Source organism: Strix aluco, chromosome 1 (assembly GCF_031877795.1).
Source record: "Strix aluco isolate bStrAlu1 chromosome 1, bStrAlu1.hap1, whole genome shotgun sequence".
NCBI classification, from domain to species: domain Eukaryota; kingdom Metazoa; phylum Chordata; class Aves; order Strigiformes; family Strigidae; genus Strix; species Strix aluco.
In genome coordinates, this window is record NC_133931.1 from 152429466 (window position 1) to 152446306 (window position 16841).

The 16841-nt window shown below is 48.9% G+C and overlaps 1 protein-coding gene across 1 annotated transcript; it reads right to left on the minus strand.

The window, feature by feature from the left end:
• Nucleotides 1-5607: 5607 nt before the first annotated feature.
• CLEC3B (C-type lectin domain family 3 member B) lies at nucleotides 5608-15026 on the minus strand. Its single transcript, XM_074840654.1, has 3 exons — nucleotides 14702-15026; nucleotides 8899-8997; nucleotides 5608-7553 (listed from the first exon to the last, which is right to left on the minus strand). The coding sequence occupies exons 1-3, from the start codon at nucleotides 14808-14810 to the stop codon at nucleotides 7153-7155; spliced, it is 609 nt and encodes a 202-aa protein (XP_074696755.1). The 5' UTR covers nucleotides 14811-15026; the 3' UTR covers nucleotides 5608-7152.
• Between the last annotated feature and the right edge of the window lie 1815 nt (nucleotides 15027-16841).

Here is a 16841-nt window from a genome sequence, read left to right on the forward strand (position 1 = left end):
AATTCCCAAGGAGTGTGAATTCAGGCCACTGGGAAAGGGGAAGGAGAGCAGGAAAGGAGTGGTGTCCTCAGCCCTGCAGCTGGCAGACACTGCTTCTCCACAGGGGAATGTGAGAGCACATGGGTGCTCACAAAGCAGTATCTCAGCACCATGATCTCTGCTTTACCTGATGAAGCCAGTCCTGAGACGTGAGACTCTGATTTTCTATGGACCTCCAGGGTCATCCGTGTTCCCTGATTAGCCCATGAATCAAAGGCTGAATCTTTGCTTTTGGATGCATGCACTGCTCCCTGCAGTTTGGCCTCTAGGCCTGTCTGCTCTCTTTCTAATGGGCATTTGTCACCTGATAAAAGTCTTGAGGTGGTTCTGTATCTGGCTGTGGACACCACCTACAGCTGCAGTTCTAGCAGACTTAAAAATAGGCTAGTTGCATAGTCTGGCATAACAATTCCTGTGAATGTTTAAAAGAAGGAAAAATTCTCAGTAAAAATAACTTTTGTTTTTTCAAGCTTTCCACATTTTATATGTAAGATTATTTTTTTTTTTCCCCCTAGTACCATGCTTTCAGGATTGCTTATCTTTCTCCAGCAATACGCTACAATTACTCGCTGTGTTTGCATCCCTTTTTGGTGCAGACATTTTAATCTAGGAATAAAAAAATGCTGATTGTTGTTTTGCTTCATTTTTCAAAGTAAGTTCAGTTTCTAGGCTGTGTAGAAAACTGTCAGTCACTCACTGTAGGTACATAGCACCCCACCCACACAGCTCCTTCCAAGTCCTCACTCTTCAATGGAGCCAATTGTTTAACTGTGTTTATAACCACTGCTATTTCTGGAGCATTTCCTAAAAGTTGACTGGTTTAAGGTCTACCCGCTTGAGGGTTTGGCCTTCTGCTCTGACATATAGAACAAAGTGCAAGAGCCAGCCTCCATGGGTGTGTGTTGCAGCACCTCTGTGCTGGTGCACAGACAGGTGGGACCTGTGCCGTTGCCCATCTCCCAGGGTTTGGATCCCCCATGTCAGGGGGTTTGGATCCAAGCCTTCCCAGCAGTGGAGCAGTGTCTATATTGCACGTGAATCCGGATGAAATTCAAGCTGCCCATGGACCATCCTGCTCTAACAGTGAAGCACGGTGACAGATTTGCTTTACAACTGCATCTACCCTCTCATGAGTTGTGTGTTAGGGCTGATCATTTGCTATAAAAATACAGGTAACTTGCTTTTTGGTGCTTTGGTGGAGTTTTTTCGGTTTCCTTTTGGTTGAATAGCTACACAAAGTTTCAACTCTTGTCTTCTGACCATGCTTGGCAGAGCAGTAAGACCTAGTATCTAGAGCTCTGGCAACATTACAGTGTAGAAATCACATCCTGTGACAGATTATTTTATTGGTTTTCTTGATAACTTTTCTCTGTAGGAAGGCTTTTACGTGACAGCTCATGCATCAGGTGCCTGAGGTCATCAGTCTCCCCCTGGAATGCCTGTTTTTCTCCTCTGACTGTAGAAGAGGAACCAGTTGTGTAGGTAGGATCTCAGTGTCTGTGTCAGCACAGACTAGTTGAGGTTGGTAGGGACCTCTAGAGGTCACCTAGTTCCACCTCCTGCTCAGAGCAAGGTCCCCTGGAACAGGTTGTCCAGGGCTGTGTCCAGTCAGATTTTGATATCTCCAAGGGTGGACACTCCATAGCCTCTCTGGGCAACCTGTGCCAGGGTCTGACCACCCTCATAGAGAAGAAGGGTTCTTTCTGGTTAAGCAGAATTTCCTGTATTTCTGTTTGTGCCCATGGCTCTGTCTTCTCTATCTGCCCCTATCAGACATTTAAACATGTGGATAAGACCCCCTGAGCCTTCTCTTCTCCAGGCTGAGCAGTCTCAGCTCTCATTCTCTCCTTACACAACAGCTGCCTCAATCCCTTCATTGTCTTGTGGCCGTTCACTGCACTCACTTCAGTAAGTCCATGTTCCCCCTGTACTGGGGAGCCCAGAACTGGACCTGGCACTCCAGATACGGCCTCACTGGTCCTGAGAAACACAGAAACAGGATACAGTAGTGGACACCAGAGACCCTTGCTTTTGGGATCCTTGTTGATGTGTGTGACAGAAATAAGAAGCATTTCTGTTACTGCAGTGGGAAACTAAGCTGGCCCCAGGGCATTTCTGCAAAGCAGTAGGTGGTGTAGGTTTTATTTCCCCTCTTGCATTTTCTTTTATAAGATGTAGTGCTTCCCAAACAGTGTTTTTTAAACATAGCTCCTTGAGACATGTTCTTCATTGCCAGCCTGCAAGGTTGGCAAGTGGCCTGTGTGTTTTGTTCTCTTCAACGGGCTCAGGGTTAGTTTTCTAACAGGATTGAAGCGAAAGCAAATATTTTCTGTGATTAGCAGTTGGCCTCACCTCTTGGCAGTGCAGCCATCTATGGGTTTTTGTTTCCTTCCTGGGGTGAGGCTGGATGTTGAGGGCATGGCGCTGGTTAGCAAGCACCCAGGCTGCAGGCACTGGGAACCTTATGGTCGCTGCCAGCACCGATGGCCCAAGCCTCTAGCACGAGTGGGAGGTTGCAGGGAGGTGATGCAGCCACCGACATGTTTGCACAGAGCAGGACAGAGCAGTGAGGCCGCTGGGTGCGAGTCACAGCTAAGATGTTTGTGATTTTCTTTTTAGCTGTATTTGCAACAGTCCCCACCTATTACCTTTGGACTCCCTCCAGGTACTTCTATACTAGAGCCAAAGGGGATAAAGGATTATTTTTTTGCTTTGTGCACCATAGTCTGATATTCTCTGATACCCTGCTTTATCTTTTACCCTCAAGGAGATTATTTTTATCAGTGTAGTGATACCCAACTATTTTATACTTATGCTCCCAGCAATCATTTGGCTTACTTTGTTTGCTGATCCTCACAGATCTGTGTTTCTTCCCTGTCTGTGATGGCTTCTGAGCTGGAGAAATGTAACTTAATTTAGTTTTTTATTTTATTTGCAAAAGGAAAGACTGAGAGGTCAGGTACCAAAGTGGTGTTTAGTGCCTATGTAGGAGCGGGACCAAACAGTAGAGCCTATAGGAATAACAAAGCTCAGTAGTGCAGGGGTGGAGGTGCTCCTTCCCTTTTGAGGTGCATCCTAACAATGGTCTCATCCAACAGGCAGAGGTGGAAAGTGCCTTCCCCTTGTGGCAGGCAGGAGCAGAGGTGTTTGGGAGCTAAAGATGATGGGGAGAGGATACACCTGATCTGGTGAGAGCCTCTCATCTGAGTAACCCCCACACTAAGTGAACAGGCACAAGGAGCAGAGGCGTGTGGTTGGGTTGCTCTTCTGAGTGTGAATCTTCACCCTCTCTCTGCTTGGGGTCCTTTTCCCATGTCACCAAACTCTCTTGATCCGAATTCACCCAGGACTCCTAAGGACCAAGTCCCACAAAAGTGTTCAAGACTCAAAACAAGCTTTTGGCTTGTGACTCACAAATTCTTACTAACCTTTGCCTACCTGGCCCTTTTATTGACAGAAGCCAAAAGCAACCTGGGTGCTGGTCAGGCCACTGACGTGTGTTAATAGTGTGCTGTTCTGGCTGGCCCTTGCTCAAAGGGATAGTTCAGAATGGCGGGCATTACCCGTTTTATGGTTAACCATTTCATCTTTATCCATTTGGCCCTTTGCCTGTATTTCAGGACATTGGTGAATTGGGGTCAAGCAGATTAACATAGCTGTGGACGGCATAGTGCTGGGCTAATGTCTTCTGTGTGCTCACCCAGTAACTTTTCTGCTTTTATTTATATAAATATATGCAAATTTTATGCTTCATCTTTCCTTGCTGTGTTACAGAGCCACAGGCAGCTGAGAAGTGCCACCACTGGCACAAGATCTTACACAACATCTGCTATTTTAATAACACAAGGTTCATTTGAGATTGCAGGCGTCGCAATACGTTGGTTCAGACATGATCACTTTCCACATTTCTTTTTCTTGGGGAAGAGCTGAGGTTTCTTTCCATTAGTCTGCATGCTTTTGGTTGAGACCGCACTTTGTGGACAGCAGATGTTCCTCTCTGGCTTGAGTGCCAAAAAGATTTAACGGAAGATCAAAAAAATGATGCTTGTCCCAGCCCCCAGCAGCTGGACCACATCTGCTCTGGGCAGTTCCCGTCAGGCCCCTCTGGAGTGGAGGCAGCCGTTCAACCCCTCCACCCTGGCATTCACTGTGAGTGCAAAACATGGGGTTGGCCACAAACAAACAAAAGAGACTGCCATGGTAAGCACGGATGAGGAATCTTCTAGAATTTCTTTTTCTTTGGCTTTTAAAAGAAAATCTGTAGTTTGTAAGGTACAGTAAGACGAAGCACATCATAGAATAATATTAAATTCACAAATGCAACCCTGAAACTGCAAGGTCAATTTTTGCCTCCTTGGTCCAACAACTACAGCAGGAGCAAAGCCACCCTTCCCTGTGCTCCTCCCAGCTTCAGAAGAGAAAAACATCTATGAAAAATGGTGCTGGCAGGGGTGTAGCTATGTGAAAATAGAGAGCAAGAGAGATACAAGCAAGAAATCTGCTGAAAGCAACTTGTTATTCTCTAGATTTTGACAGATTGACTCTTTAATGTCCTCTCTGGGAATATCCTTTGGCATCCATCTCCATGGCTGTTTTTCAGATTCACACTTCACGCAGAGATGGTCTGGCTACAGCACCCACATCTTCCCTGAAGCTCAGCATCACCAGGGTCCATGGCTTTCACATCATCCGTCTTTAGTTCCTGGGCTCCCATAAAAGCCCTCTGTTTATTTCTCTGACCACACATTCATGTTTTAAGACCTTGTGGTTTATGGCCAGTCAGGATCAAAGCCAGCAACGCTTCCAGCTTTCCTGCTTTGCATTCATGTGTATCTAAAAACATGAAGGGATTGTCTGCCAAGGGAACTAGAGGCTTTATATTGAGACAAGCTGGCTTGTAGCGCGTAACCATGACCTGCAGCAAAGAGCCTTGGCAACCTTCAGGATCGGGGTCCAGAGTAAAGCTCGGTGAAGGGCTGTCCTCTTGTGCAAGAGACCTAATTTTACATGCGGTTCTGCAGCAGTTGAAACCTCCCAGACTGGTCTGGAGCACTGTCTTCTCATGTATGGTCTTCTCTCCTTCACGGGATGCTGAGCAGGAGGAGGAGGAGGAGGAGGGAGAAGTCATCACCACCTCAGTGAGGGAAGGAGAAGGATGCTCAGTGCTGCTACAGCTCTGCTCGTTGCAGAGGAGGTGGGAGGCAGCCTGGAAAGTGCTGGCTGCACGTTGGGACCCAAGGTGCCACCTCCCCCAGCACCGCTACCGCTGCCAAACGGGGGTGAGGGAAGGACCTTTCTTCTGGGTTGGTATTTCAGAGTGAAATTTCCCAGCACCAAGGGGAGGGAAGGAAGGAAATCGTATTTTCCTATAAAAGGATTCCCTGCCTACTTATGGTGTGTGACTGGGATAACAGGGAGGGGGGAATTATAAACCATATCACAGGGCAAGAGGCTCTTGCTTTCTGCTTTTCCCCTCTGCCTTTGATATCTCTGACCTTCTGACAGATACCTGGAGCTGATCTAAAGAGAAATGCAAGAAAAGACCCCTCAAATCACATTGACACTTCATTCCTTCAGCAAGCTATATATATATATTTTATTTTATAGTCATTTGAACAGCAGAGAGTTTGGCAATAGTGACAGCCTCGGAAGCGTGCACCCTGCATTTATATGTGCGTGTGTGTTTCAGTCCCTCCAGCTTGACTCCCACTAGACATCTTGGAATACCCACCATCATGCTGTTTTTAAACAAAGCAGCAAATTGAAATACCTTTTCCATGGGCTCCCCATGCGCATCATGTCTTGACATGCCCAACCTGACAGTGCAGGGGATGTGACCCGAACCAAGCACTGGACAGCAAAAGAACTGCTGATACCTTTCAGCCAACAGCCCGCAAAGCTTCCTTAAGCTGTTGGGGTGGCCTGCACTTCTTTCCCATCGTTGCTGTTTATTACAATTTATTTTTTTTTTCTTTAACCTTTTTCTCAGCCAAGAATTACTGAGGCCAGACCTTCAGCTGGGCATGACTTTATAGGCACAAACAGTACTCAGCAAATTTATGTTTGCTGAGGACTGTGCCTGGATCAACAAAGACTGTACTATCAGCTGGGTTTCCATCACTTAAACAGGTCAGATGTTTCCTGAAGTTGCTGAAGTGAGCTGTTCTGGGGTTCGTTTTCGATACACAGTTCTTTTTTATATGGCAGCATTACTTTGTGTTATTTATGTAATACTTTCATCTTCTATTTCCAGGAATATATTTGACTGACTATGCTGCAAGTCATCCCTGCTTCCCCTGTGATGCTGGAGCATAAATAAAGCTTCCGATGGGATTTAATTTTTTTTAAAAAGATCTGGCAGTGGGTCTCACTCTCCCACTTAAATCAGTGAAACTGGCTTCTGGCTGATGAGAAAAGGACCAACAAAGCAGGGAAAGCTTCTGGAAAGGACACCCGCCTTCTCGGTAAGTCAACCCATGCCTGTTACTTGTTAATTCATTCATACACATAACTGGACTAGTCGGACAACCCGTTGAGCTGCTGGTACTCAGCCAACAAGCCCGATTGTATCTCTCAATGCAAAGCAGGAGTAACTCCCTCTGCTTGTCAAGACAGAACCTTGATCCCTAGGAGCCTGAATCAGGGCACTGTGAAGAACAAGGAGCTCCCACAGATGGCTGCCAGGGCTTGTGGGGGAGCAAAACAGGAGAAGAAAGCAGGAACTAGCTATGCTGGTGTCCCAACAAAGCTCAACAAGATGTGAAAAGCCCTGGGCAGCCAAAGCAGCTGTTTGCCAGGCTGGACTGCTGCACCGGTTCTTTGCCGAAACAACCGAGCCATCCTCATAAATTCCCTGTGTAAAAAAATATATCTATAAATCATGCCTTAGTAAGAACGATGCAGCTTCTAACGGGGCTGGATGTGGCCAAATGAAATGCTCTAATGTTCTCTAATCCGACACCGAGCCGTGACGATTCTCGTTGCAAAGAGTGACTCTACTTGAACACGTGCGCGCGTGCGTGCATACGTACATGTACACATACCTATAGCTTTATAATCCTGCTGCCAAGGGGGAAGACCCAGGTTGTGGGCGGGTGGGGAGAGGCCCTGCCGCTACACGATCATGAATTGGCAGACGTAGGGCAGCTGGTCTTTGCACCTCTTGTCGAACCACTTGCCGACTGCGGCCCCTGACAAAGCTGCGCAGTTTTCCAGCTTGCCGCCGTCAGGCTGGGTGGTGATTTCAGTCTCCCAGTTCTTGTAGCGGACAGGGCCGCCTGTCATGTCGACCCACTTGCCCTCCGCCGCCATGTCGTTGAGGCCCAGCCAGATCTCTGCCTCGGAGCCGATGCTCTTGCGCATGTAGTCGTAGAGAGCATCATTCTCCTCCCCGTTCTGGGGGGTGCTGAGCGTGCCGCCCTGCGAGATGCAGTTTTCGCTGGCCTCGTGGTACGTCTTGGTGTCCGAAAATGCAAGAAAGCATTTTAGGTGAATTTTGGTGCCTTTCAGGCAAACTGAGAGGTTACCACACAAACAGAACAAAAAGAAAGGGAATTAGTTTTAAAAACACCACCCAGGAAGAGGCAGCAGCAGCAAACACAGCGGCTGAACTATGAGCTTCATTTCTTAGGCTGCGCAGCAATCCGCAGTGCCATCCTCAGCAGCACGGGAGGCCCAGGGGCCCTCTCCCTCCTACGCAGGGCATGGCTGCGGGGACATGCCCTCCCTGTCTTCAAACCATAGGGAAAAATGGATCTCAGGGTACCTCTGCCACCCTCTTGGGCTCTGCCGCTGACAGATGACCTCTGTGTGGTCCTTCTGCCCCTTACCCTGGCCTTTCTCTTCCCCAGCTGCTGCTACCCGTTCTCTGACAAGTTTTTTTAGAGGCAGGGTTGGTTGTGGGCGCTGCCGTGGTGTTGGAGTGTTTTGGAAAAAAGTCTGCAATTTCAATTCAGTCATCTTAATTATGCAAGCATGAGAAAAATGTCTTTTTTAATAGGCTTTGATCAGAAGTGTTGTGCTTGCACAGCTTGAGGTCTTCAGAGGAAATTTCTATTTGCCTCTAATTTTATTGTTAAGAATAGCAATTTATTTTATTTTTTTTTAAGCTCTAAACCCTGAGAGTGCAGGGTACTCTAGCCAAACAATAACTAATCAGAGCCACGCATTAATATCCAAACCAATGAATGTGAGCTTGGATCTAAAGCCTTGATTTTGCTTGTGTTCCTTTTCTTTTAAAGAAAAAATTCTCCTTAACTTGCATTTTCATCTCATTTCTGTTTCGTGTTCTGAAAATTCCTCTCTTATAGATGTTGGTGGAGTTTGCACAGAATAACTGTGGGACATGGCTGGAAGATGAACATCTTGGGACTGTCCTCTGTATGTGTTCAATGAAGCATGGTGGGACTGACCTCCATGAGGTTCCCTGCACAATATCATGATATGTATAAGAGACCAGGTCACTATTTTATTGGATTTCAGGCAAAAGAGTAAGCTACATTTGACTGAAGTACAGACTAATCCATTATCCATCCCTCTAACTCATAAAGGAAAATGAACATCTGGCTTAGTGTCATAGAAATATCCATAGCTTTACAAATGGGAAGCTCTAGCACATAAAGAGGGAGGCCATACGCTGCACAACTCGTGTCGTTAACTGCCTGAGGAGCTTCAGCTGCCTGGAAGAATTGCAGCAAGACCACATTTTGCTTTGATCCCCCAACCTCTCTCCCTGTGATGGACTCCTTGTTGCAAGGCACTTGGGCATCTCTTGTCAAAACATGTGGAGCAATTGTAGCCACTTTATAAGCAGCTCCTCTCTCAAAGCAAAAGCCATGCCTTCTTCAGCGAGTCATTTACCTGTCTGAAGTGCTTGCTTTTCCTTCAGTAGAGCAACCTCCTGAGAGATGTTGTCAATCATGGCCTTTAGGTCTTCAATCATTTTCAGGCTCACACCATCTGTGGGGAAAAAACAAGGGAGGAGCATAAACATGGGCTGTGTCCCCCAGGGAGGCAGCTGAAGTTGTTCCTATCATCAGAACTCCCCATTTCTCTGCCCTCAGAGAAAGACAAACAAAAGGGATTTGCAAAGTCAATGCCTGTGCCCTTGCACATCCATCAGACCAAGCCTTTGCTTGCTAGCCTGCTTCCACCATCAACTCTGTTTTCCCACTTTGGGTTTTGGGGCTTTGCACCCCGTGGGGCTTTGTGGGGTGGGGGTCTCCCCTTGGGCTGCCTCTACAGTGCTGGGGTGGAGGTCGCACCCGTGAGCGTCGCAAGGTGCAGGCTCGTCTCTGGCGCCCTGTGTAGGGCACTCACCTGGGGTGCTGCTGCACTGGGGTCAAGTTCTCAAAATGCAGGAGGGCAGTATCTGATGCTGCCCCTCTGGAGCAGGAGTCCTGCCACACATGAGTGTTTTGTGGGGAACTTAAAGCTGCTAATGAATAGGATTATTTTTTTTCATCCTCAAAAACATGCGTTCCCTCTCTCTATTCACAGCACACCCTCCTGGCTTCCCTTAAACACCCTAACACATGATCTTCTCCTTGCTGTGTCCCCACATTAGTCTGCTCTTAGGGGTGTGTTGACAAGAAAGCACTTTGCTCACCAGGCTGACGCTCAAGAAGAAGGGGCTGGAAGGGCTGCAGTACCTACACTATATCTGTCCCTGCACCACCAGCCATCCCATCCCTCAGGCCACCAACCACACCATCCCTCAGGCCCTCACAGCTGCCTCTGCCCTGCCTCTGCCTTCAGCATCCGTGGTGCAGGTACCCAAAAATTGGCCAGAGCTGCTCCCCTGCCATGAGAAGACGCCTCCTTGGCTGGGGAGTTGGTTGCAGCCTGCTACTAAAGCCTACGTCTTGCTAGGTGAGTTCCTTCTGCAACAGCTCCAACCAGCTATTAATTGGTACTTGGAGTTCTCCTGTCTAGGAGCAAAAGGACCATTATACCTTGGAGGTGGTGGGAGATCGAACATCGAGGCATTTGTATTCATTACGTGATCTCTGCTGCTCCAACTGCTTTACCTTGCAAGCATCTGGTAGTCCTCATGGGGTGAGAGCAAAGGGGACAATTTGCCCATGAATGCAGCAGGATGGACTTCCTTGAGGGTCAATGAGATGGGAAGCCAGGGCACCAAGCCAGGCAAGTCGGGAAGCAGCTTGGATGCGACCAAAACCACTAGCCCAAAGATTACCATGAATATGAAAAGCCAGCTACATCAGGAGGAGGGCATTACTCATTGCTCAATTAATTTTAATAGGTTCACTTAACACTGAGGCACTAGTTACTATTTTGCTGCCTTTGATAAAAACACTTTGTGGGAAACAGCTAATTAATGCTGGGGTTTTTTTTCCATGTAAGTCTGTCTTGCAGCAGAACAAATGTCGCTTAGGTTTAAGTAACACCTGAGAGCCATGGCAGGACACTGCCAATGAGTCTTGCTGGGGCAGCTCCTTACGTTGCTCCAGCCGGGTTTGCTGCTGGGTTCCCATCTAGAGGGTCCCTGCCATGCAAGGTAACATGTCTCCTTGATAACTACCTACGTGCCCTGTCCCTTTTCACCACCTCACTTCCAAATCCTGGGCCACAAGATATTCCTACAGCAGCAGATTCACCAGGATGTCCTGGTGAGAACCGGGAGTGGTTCATTTGTGCTTCAGCTACAAAGCAAGTACTGCGACTACATCAACAGACATTGAATTTTCTATTTTATTAGCAGAGGTTTTTGTTACTGCACTGTCGTTTCCTCAAGGCTCACCTCCTGAAGCCTGTGACCAATGCTTTTACAACTTGGGTTTGCTGCGATTGAAGCCAGTGTAGGGGTTGCCAATGCTGCCTGTGGGAGCTGGAGTGGGTCCTTGTGCAGCTAACTGTGAGCAGCAGGATTAAGCGCAGGCATAGGCGAGATGAAAAGGAGACTCACAGAAGGATGTGGGTTGCAATAGTCTGCTGGTTTGAAAGCCTGGCCAGTAATGTATTTGATGCTGCAAATGGGAGCTCTCACCCGTTTTCCCTTGTTCTAATTATACGCTGCATAACAAACAAATCCCTCTGTACTTAATTTTCATTATTTAACTATCCCTGTGAAATCTGGATCTATTATCTGGGTTGCTTAGCTTTGCCTGGGCAGTCACCATCTGGTTTGTTTCCATCCGAACAGGTTTCTCTCCCCCAGGGGGGCGAGCATCCCTCTGGTTTGCAATGTCTGACACCAGGCATCTCCTTGAATGTTCCAGCTGAAAAAGTCGGGTCATCAGAGGAGGGGACCAAACACACCTGCACTAATGTCCTGGGTTTGAGTGAGTGGCAGTGGTACCAGAGGAGGGGGCTACAGAGGTGTCCCCCTGTAAGAAGCTTCTTAAAGCTCTCCTGGCTCCAAGTTGAACCTGCCTCTGCACCAAGGCCAGGCTGATTAGAAATAGTGGCTGCACCTCTGTGATAACATATTTAAGAAGGGGAACCTGGGAGGAGGAGTTGGAGTTGTGAGGAAAAGTTGCAAGGAGGACACCTATGCAAACACTGAGATAGTAGAAGGAAGGAGGAGGAAGGGGGGGAAGTGTGTCAGAGTAGAGCCCCCCTGTATCCTGTGGTGAGATGGCAGGGCTGCCACCCATGGAGGTCTATGGTGGAGCAGATGACAACCTGCAGCCCATGGAGAACCTCACGCTGGATCAGGTGGCTGCAACTGAAGGAGGCCAGGACTCTGAGGAGAGAAAAAGCTGTAGGTCAGCACTGGGAGGATTGGTGGGGTGACCCACGCTGGAGCAGCCCAGGAAACGCTGCAGCCTGTGAGAGGGACTCATGTCGGAGCTGGTTTGTGGAGGACTGTCTCCTGTGAGAGGGGGACTGCACTGGAACAGGGGAGGAGTGCCAGGAGTTCCCCCCTCCCCGAGGTGGAAGAAGAGGTGGGACTGACTGCACCCCCCATTCCCTGCCCCCTGTGCTGCTGGAGGGAGGAGGTAGAGATATCGGGAGCAAAGCTGAGCCTGGGAAGAAGGGAGGGATGGGGGAAGGTGTTTTCAAGATGTGGTACTGCTTCTCACAGTCCTACTCTGTCTGTTACATGTTGTTGTTGTTAGTGACTGTATTAAATTTATGTTATTTTTTCTTCCCTGAAGGAGTCTGTCTTTTGCCTGTGACCATAACAGGAGAGTCACCTCTCCCTGCCCTTACCTCAATTCCTGAGCCTTTTGCTTTATTTTCTCCTTCTCAGCACTGCAGGAGAAGGGGAGAATGAGTGGCTCCATGGTGCTCAGTTGTCCTCTGAGCTCAAACCACAACAACTGGGTTTAGATCAGTGTAAATGTTCACAGGCATTTTCAGGGAAGAGCACCCAGACTACAAGATTACAGGAGTGGAGCCCAAATCAGTCCCTATCCACTGATTTAAGCATCTGGACTCAAATTTCCATCTCCGTTTACCTTAAAAATACATGCGAGAGCTATGCAAAGATGCTCCCTCCCGTGCCCTCAGCACCCCAGTGCAGCTGTGACCAAGGGGAGGGCCCCCTCCCCAGGGGTGGTGGGTCCCCAGCCTGTACCCCCAAGCTGGAGGGTGCCATCGACCCCAGGCAGGGGTGTCATCACTCACCTCCCCTGGGCACCCTTCTGGGCAAGACCCCCGGGGCCACCAGAGGAGGGCAAATCCCGCCTGCCCCCCAAGACATCAGGGTTCAGGGACAGTTTGCTGAACCGCTGCATCTGGAAATATGACTGGGGAGCAATTTGGGGGGGGGGAGGGAACCCAACAGCAGGCAAAGTGAATGTGCTGTCTCAGCATTTTCTAAATGCTATGGTTTGGCTTTTTTCATGTTGAAACAGCACCATTTTTGTTGGGAAGCAGATCCAAATGTAAGCAATAATTACAAAAAAGAAGAAAAAAGAAAACAAAAAAACAAAGTAAAAGTAAAAAAAATAGAAAAAGTTTGGCTCAAATCATCGTTTTCTTTTCTAACATCTGTGGTTTGGCTGCACAGATTTAAAAAAAATAAATCCAGCCAAACACCCCAACCCTCCAGCGGCTTCACCCTGCCCGACCCTCCCCGGAAAAGGGCAGGGGGTGAGCCGGGACAGAGGCGCCGGGGGCCTGGGATGGGGATGGGGCCGGGGCCATCCTGCCCTCGCTCAGAGCCCTGGCTCCTGTGGTGGGTGGGCAGGCAGGCTTGGATGTGGTGAGGGGCTGGGAGTGAAGAGGAGCCTCATGGGGAATTTTTAGCACTTTCCTCCCTCTTTCTACACCCCTGATGTTAGTAAAAATGAGAAAAAGTTTAACTAAGACATGCTGGAAGTTTCCAGTAAAGTCAGGGCAGTTGACCTGCCATGGGGTTGGATGTGGCTGGCCAAAAAATGCCAAGTTGGTTTTTTTTCCTTTTCCCCACAGAAAACTTGACCTCTCCTTTGAAAAGAAACTCCCAAGCTCTCAGTAAAAATTGTCACCAGCTGTTCCAGATGGCTTGATTTTCAGGACACCCCCCTCAAAAGTTTTTAAATCAGAGCCCAATTTTTCTATCACAAAGGTGATTTTTCTCCCACTTCTTGTCACGAATCAGTTACAAAGAGCAGTTGCAGTGATACAGAGATAAAAGTAAGATTTCTCTAAGAAACATAGCTCTCTCTCCGGGTGCCTCCAGTGAGTGCAATGCACATATGTACCCTATATGAACCTAAGAGGGTATCTTTTGCTCTAGAAAACAGCCACAAACTAGAGATGTGGAATAACAGCTATGCCATGATTTCATAGAAAGATCTAATGGAGAAAAAGGAAAAAATTCTCAAGGGTGGGATCTGATGAAAATAGCCACCGGGTGAGCATAGAGAGCAGCTCAGCCAAGAGAATTCCTGGGATGCTTCTTCCTCGCTCCCCACTTTGTTCCAAATAGGAAAGCGCCCGCCAGAAGCAGTCCAAGCCCACGCGACTGCAGTTGGACACATCAGGCAGGCAGGCTCACACGTCGCCGGGCTGCAACACAAGCCACTTCCTTACCTGCCTTCTCCTATAGTTAATGTGCATTGAATCGGAGGGAGAAAGGATGGGACAGTAGCAAAAAAGGAGAAGAAAAGGGAAAAAAAAGAGCACTAAGGGAAAAAAAAACTTAGGCACCTTTTTGTATGCATTGCCCTCTGGTAAGCCTGAGTAGTCAGAGCTCGTTCATTGGCTTCATATACACCCAGGGCAAGGTTTTTAAAATAAAGATCCATGTTGATATTTAATGGATTACATATTATCTACCTACACGTCTCCAAATCTACAACAGCAGTCTGTCATCTGCCACTTACTTGCTTCTGAGAAGTGAATGAGAAGGGGTAGGGGTCATAGAAACAGAGATTTCAGTAGAGGAAAAGTTTGGGGCAAACCTTAGAGATAACATGGAAAATCTGTTGCCTTCTGAAATTCAGACCAAGCTGTCCCATCAAATTTATTCAGAATAGGAACCCACCAAAAATATTTCAATATCCTCACCAATTTACAGAAGGGCTACAGAATTATTCCCATGGGGGGGGGGGGGGGGGGGGGGCAAAAAAGACACGTTATTAGGTTTTTAGATGCTTTTTTTAGAAGTTTCATTAAAACACTGTTAAATGCCCAAATGACTGGGCTAACTGCATCCCCCCCAAACCCCTCGAGGTTTCTTTGCAGGGAAGGTGCCACTGCTCCTTACCTTTCTTGGAAGCCACTGGTTTTTGTCGGACTTTGCCGTTTTGCTGGCCGGAGACCTGGGTGAGGGAGAGGAGGCAAAGGAGGAGGATGCAGGCTCCCCGGAGCACCATGCTGCTGCCGTCCAGTGCCGAGCAGAGGTGGAGTGACTCCGCTCTGCCCTCAGACAGCCGGCTTAACACCGGCTTGAAATCAGAAATGGCTGTCCCAGAAAGCCGCCCGCTGAGCCCCGGCCAGAGGCAGCCTCCCGGCCCCGGGGGGGGCTCAGGCGGCTCTGGCCAAGGCTGAAAACATCCCAGCGGGTTTGCATTTCTTAGCAGACTGCTTGTTTTTGTTTGAAAAAAAAAAAAAAAAAAAAAAAGGGAATGAATGTACTGAAAGTCTGCTAAGCTAAACATAAGGAAAGGCTGTGAGTGTAGCTGGAATGATTTCCTACGGCTTTTAGCAAAATGCCACAAGTTTGATCTCGCGTCAGTGATGGCAACGACAACGTGAGATGTGAAACTGCATTTGGGTAGCTGAGGGAACTGAGAGGGGCCAGCCTGCCCAGGTTCGGCAGGGCTGCCTGCAAGGGATGCTGTGAGCACCAACAGAGGTGGAGGGAGCCCGTGGGGACACTGAGCACCCCGGTCCCTGACATGGCGTGATGCAAGGCCCTGCATGGAGATTTCTGGTTTATCCCCACTGCAAGTGGCTGCTGTGACCCCCCAGCCTGAGTGCAGGTTGGGGGGGGGGGCAGCGGGCTTTTTTTTTTCTAGAGTAGTCCTTGCTCAAAGTGTAGGACAACTCTTACACCTCAAAAAACCAGTCCCACGGTGGTCTTGGCGGGGTTGTCCTACCATCACTGCTTCTCCATGAGAGATGAGGCTGATGCCTCATGCCTACCTCTTCCCAGCTCTGCACAGGGTCCCCTCTGGAGGGTGACCCTTGCTGTGGGGACACCCATTTCCCTACGCCCTGTGGGGACTGGAGGCAGTTGCCGGGCAGCCCTGCCTGCTGTGGGCAGAGCCATCCCATGAGAGCCAGCCGCTTTCTCTCCTCTGCCCTGGCAGTGATCTCTTGTTTGCCCTTAGACAGCCACAGTTTGAGGGCAGCTTCCAACGCAATAGGTTTGGACCTCTATTTTTGGGACACTCCCCCTCCAAAAGGGGGGTGCTGTGCACAGCAGCCCCACAGTGTGTGTGGCTGTGCCTTTGCTCTTGCCCAGCTCCCAAATTTAGGTTGCAGGATCAGGTTTCAGTCTGTGCCCATGCGGGGCGGCTTGGTGGCACCCCCCTTCAGCTGTGGGACCTGCCTAGGACTGAGGGGCAGCAGTAGCTGACCTGGAGTTTGCCCCCCTTTTCCTTACACTGATGGCTGGAGATGGAGGGTGGCTCCCAGCCCTGGGCTCAAATTGCTGGTTCTGGGGCAATTCCAGCATAAATCACTCTTCTCCTCACGGTGATTTCCATCCTCGGGAGTGAGGACAGCTGGTCATACTAATCCTATGGCAACTTTGCAAGGACAGGGGTGGTCAGTGCTGTGGGGCTGCCTGGCAGCAGCATCACACTGAGACCTCAGAGGCACCTGGGTGGCACCTCCCAGGGGAGCAAGACTCCTTAGGTGACAAAGGCATCCCCACCACCAGACCACGTGGAGGCTTCACATGCTTTTCATTTTCCAAAACCGCTTTCAGTTCTGTAGGATAGGAAACCAAACAACAGCTCCAGAGGTTGTAACCAAACCGGAGAGCTGCTCATTGTGTCACTCTTTATCCCTTTCCCCTGTCCTGGCTGGGAGCTGGAGGTGTTTTGGCTCTGTCTCACCCCACCAGTCAAGCGGGAAGGGGAGATCTCAGCCCTACACCTTTTTCCTGAAAGTGATCTGAAAAGGGACAGTATTTCGTCAGGCCTGGGCAAAAGCACGGATGAAGAAAGCAGGGAGGACGTTCGACCTGCTACTGCAGCTGTCCCACTAAGAGGAAGGTCACTCCCTCTCCACACCAAGTGCATTGCAACCACCTGGCGCTGGACTGCTTCCCTTCCTCCTCTGGCAGTGCTCACGTTTGAATCAAAATCTACAGGTGCACTTTGCACTTAGGAAACCCAGCACGTGCCAGGGTCAATAATCCAAAGTATCTCGTGGCCAGATCTGTCAAAGCACTG

Bases quoted from the DNA above. Each gene is read 5' to 3' on its own strand.
- CLEC3B (XM_074840654.1), bottom strand. From the start codon at position 14,810: ATGGTGCTCCGGGGAGCCTGCATCCTCCTCCTTTGCCTCCTCTCCCTC. The intron at 8,998-14,701 runs GTAAGGAGCAGT...TTTTCCCCACAG, and splicing joins ACCAGTGGCTTCCAAGAAAG to ATGGTGTGAGCCTGAAAATG. The intron at 7,554-8,898 runs GTAAATGACTCG...GTAACCTCTCAG, and splicing joins AAAGCAAGCACTTCAGACAG to TTTGCCTGAAAGGCACCAAA.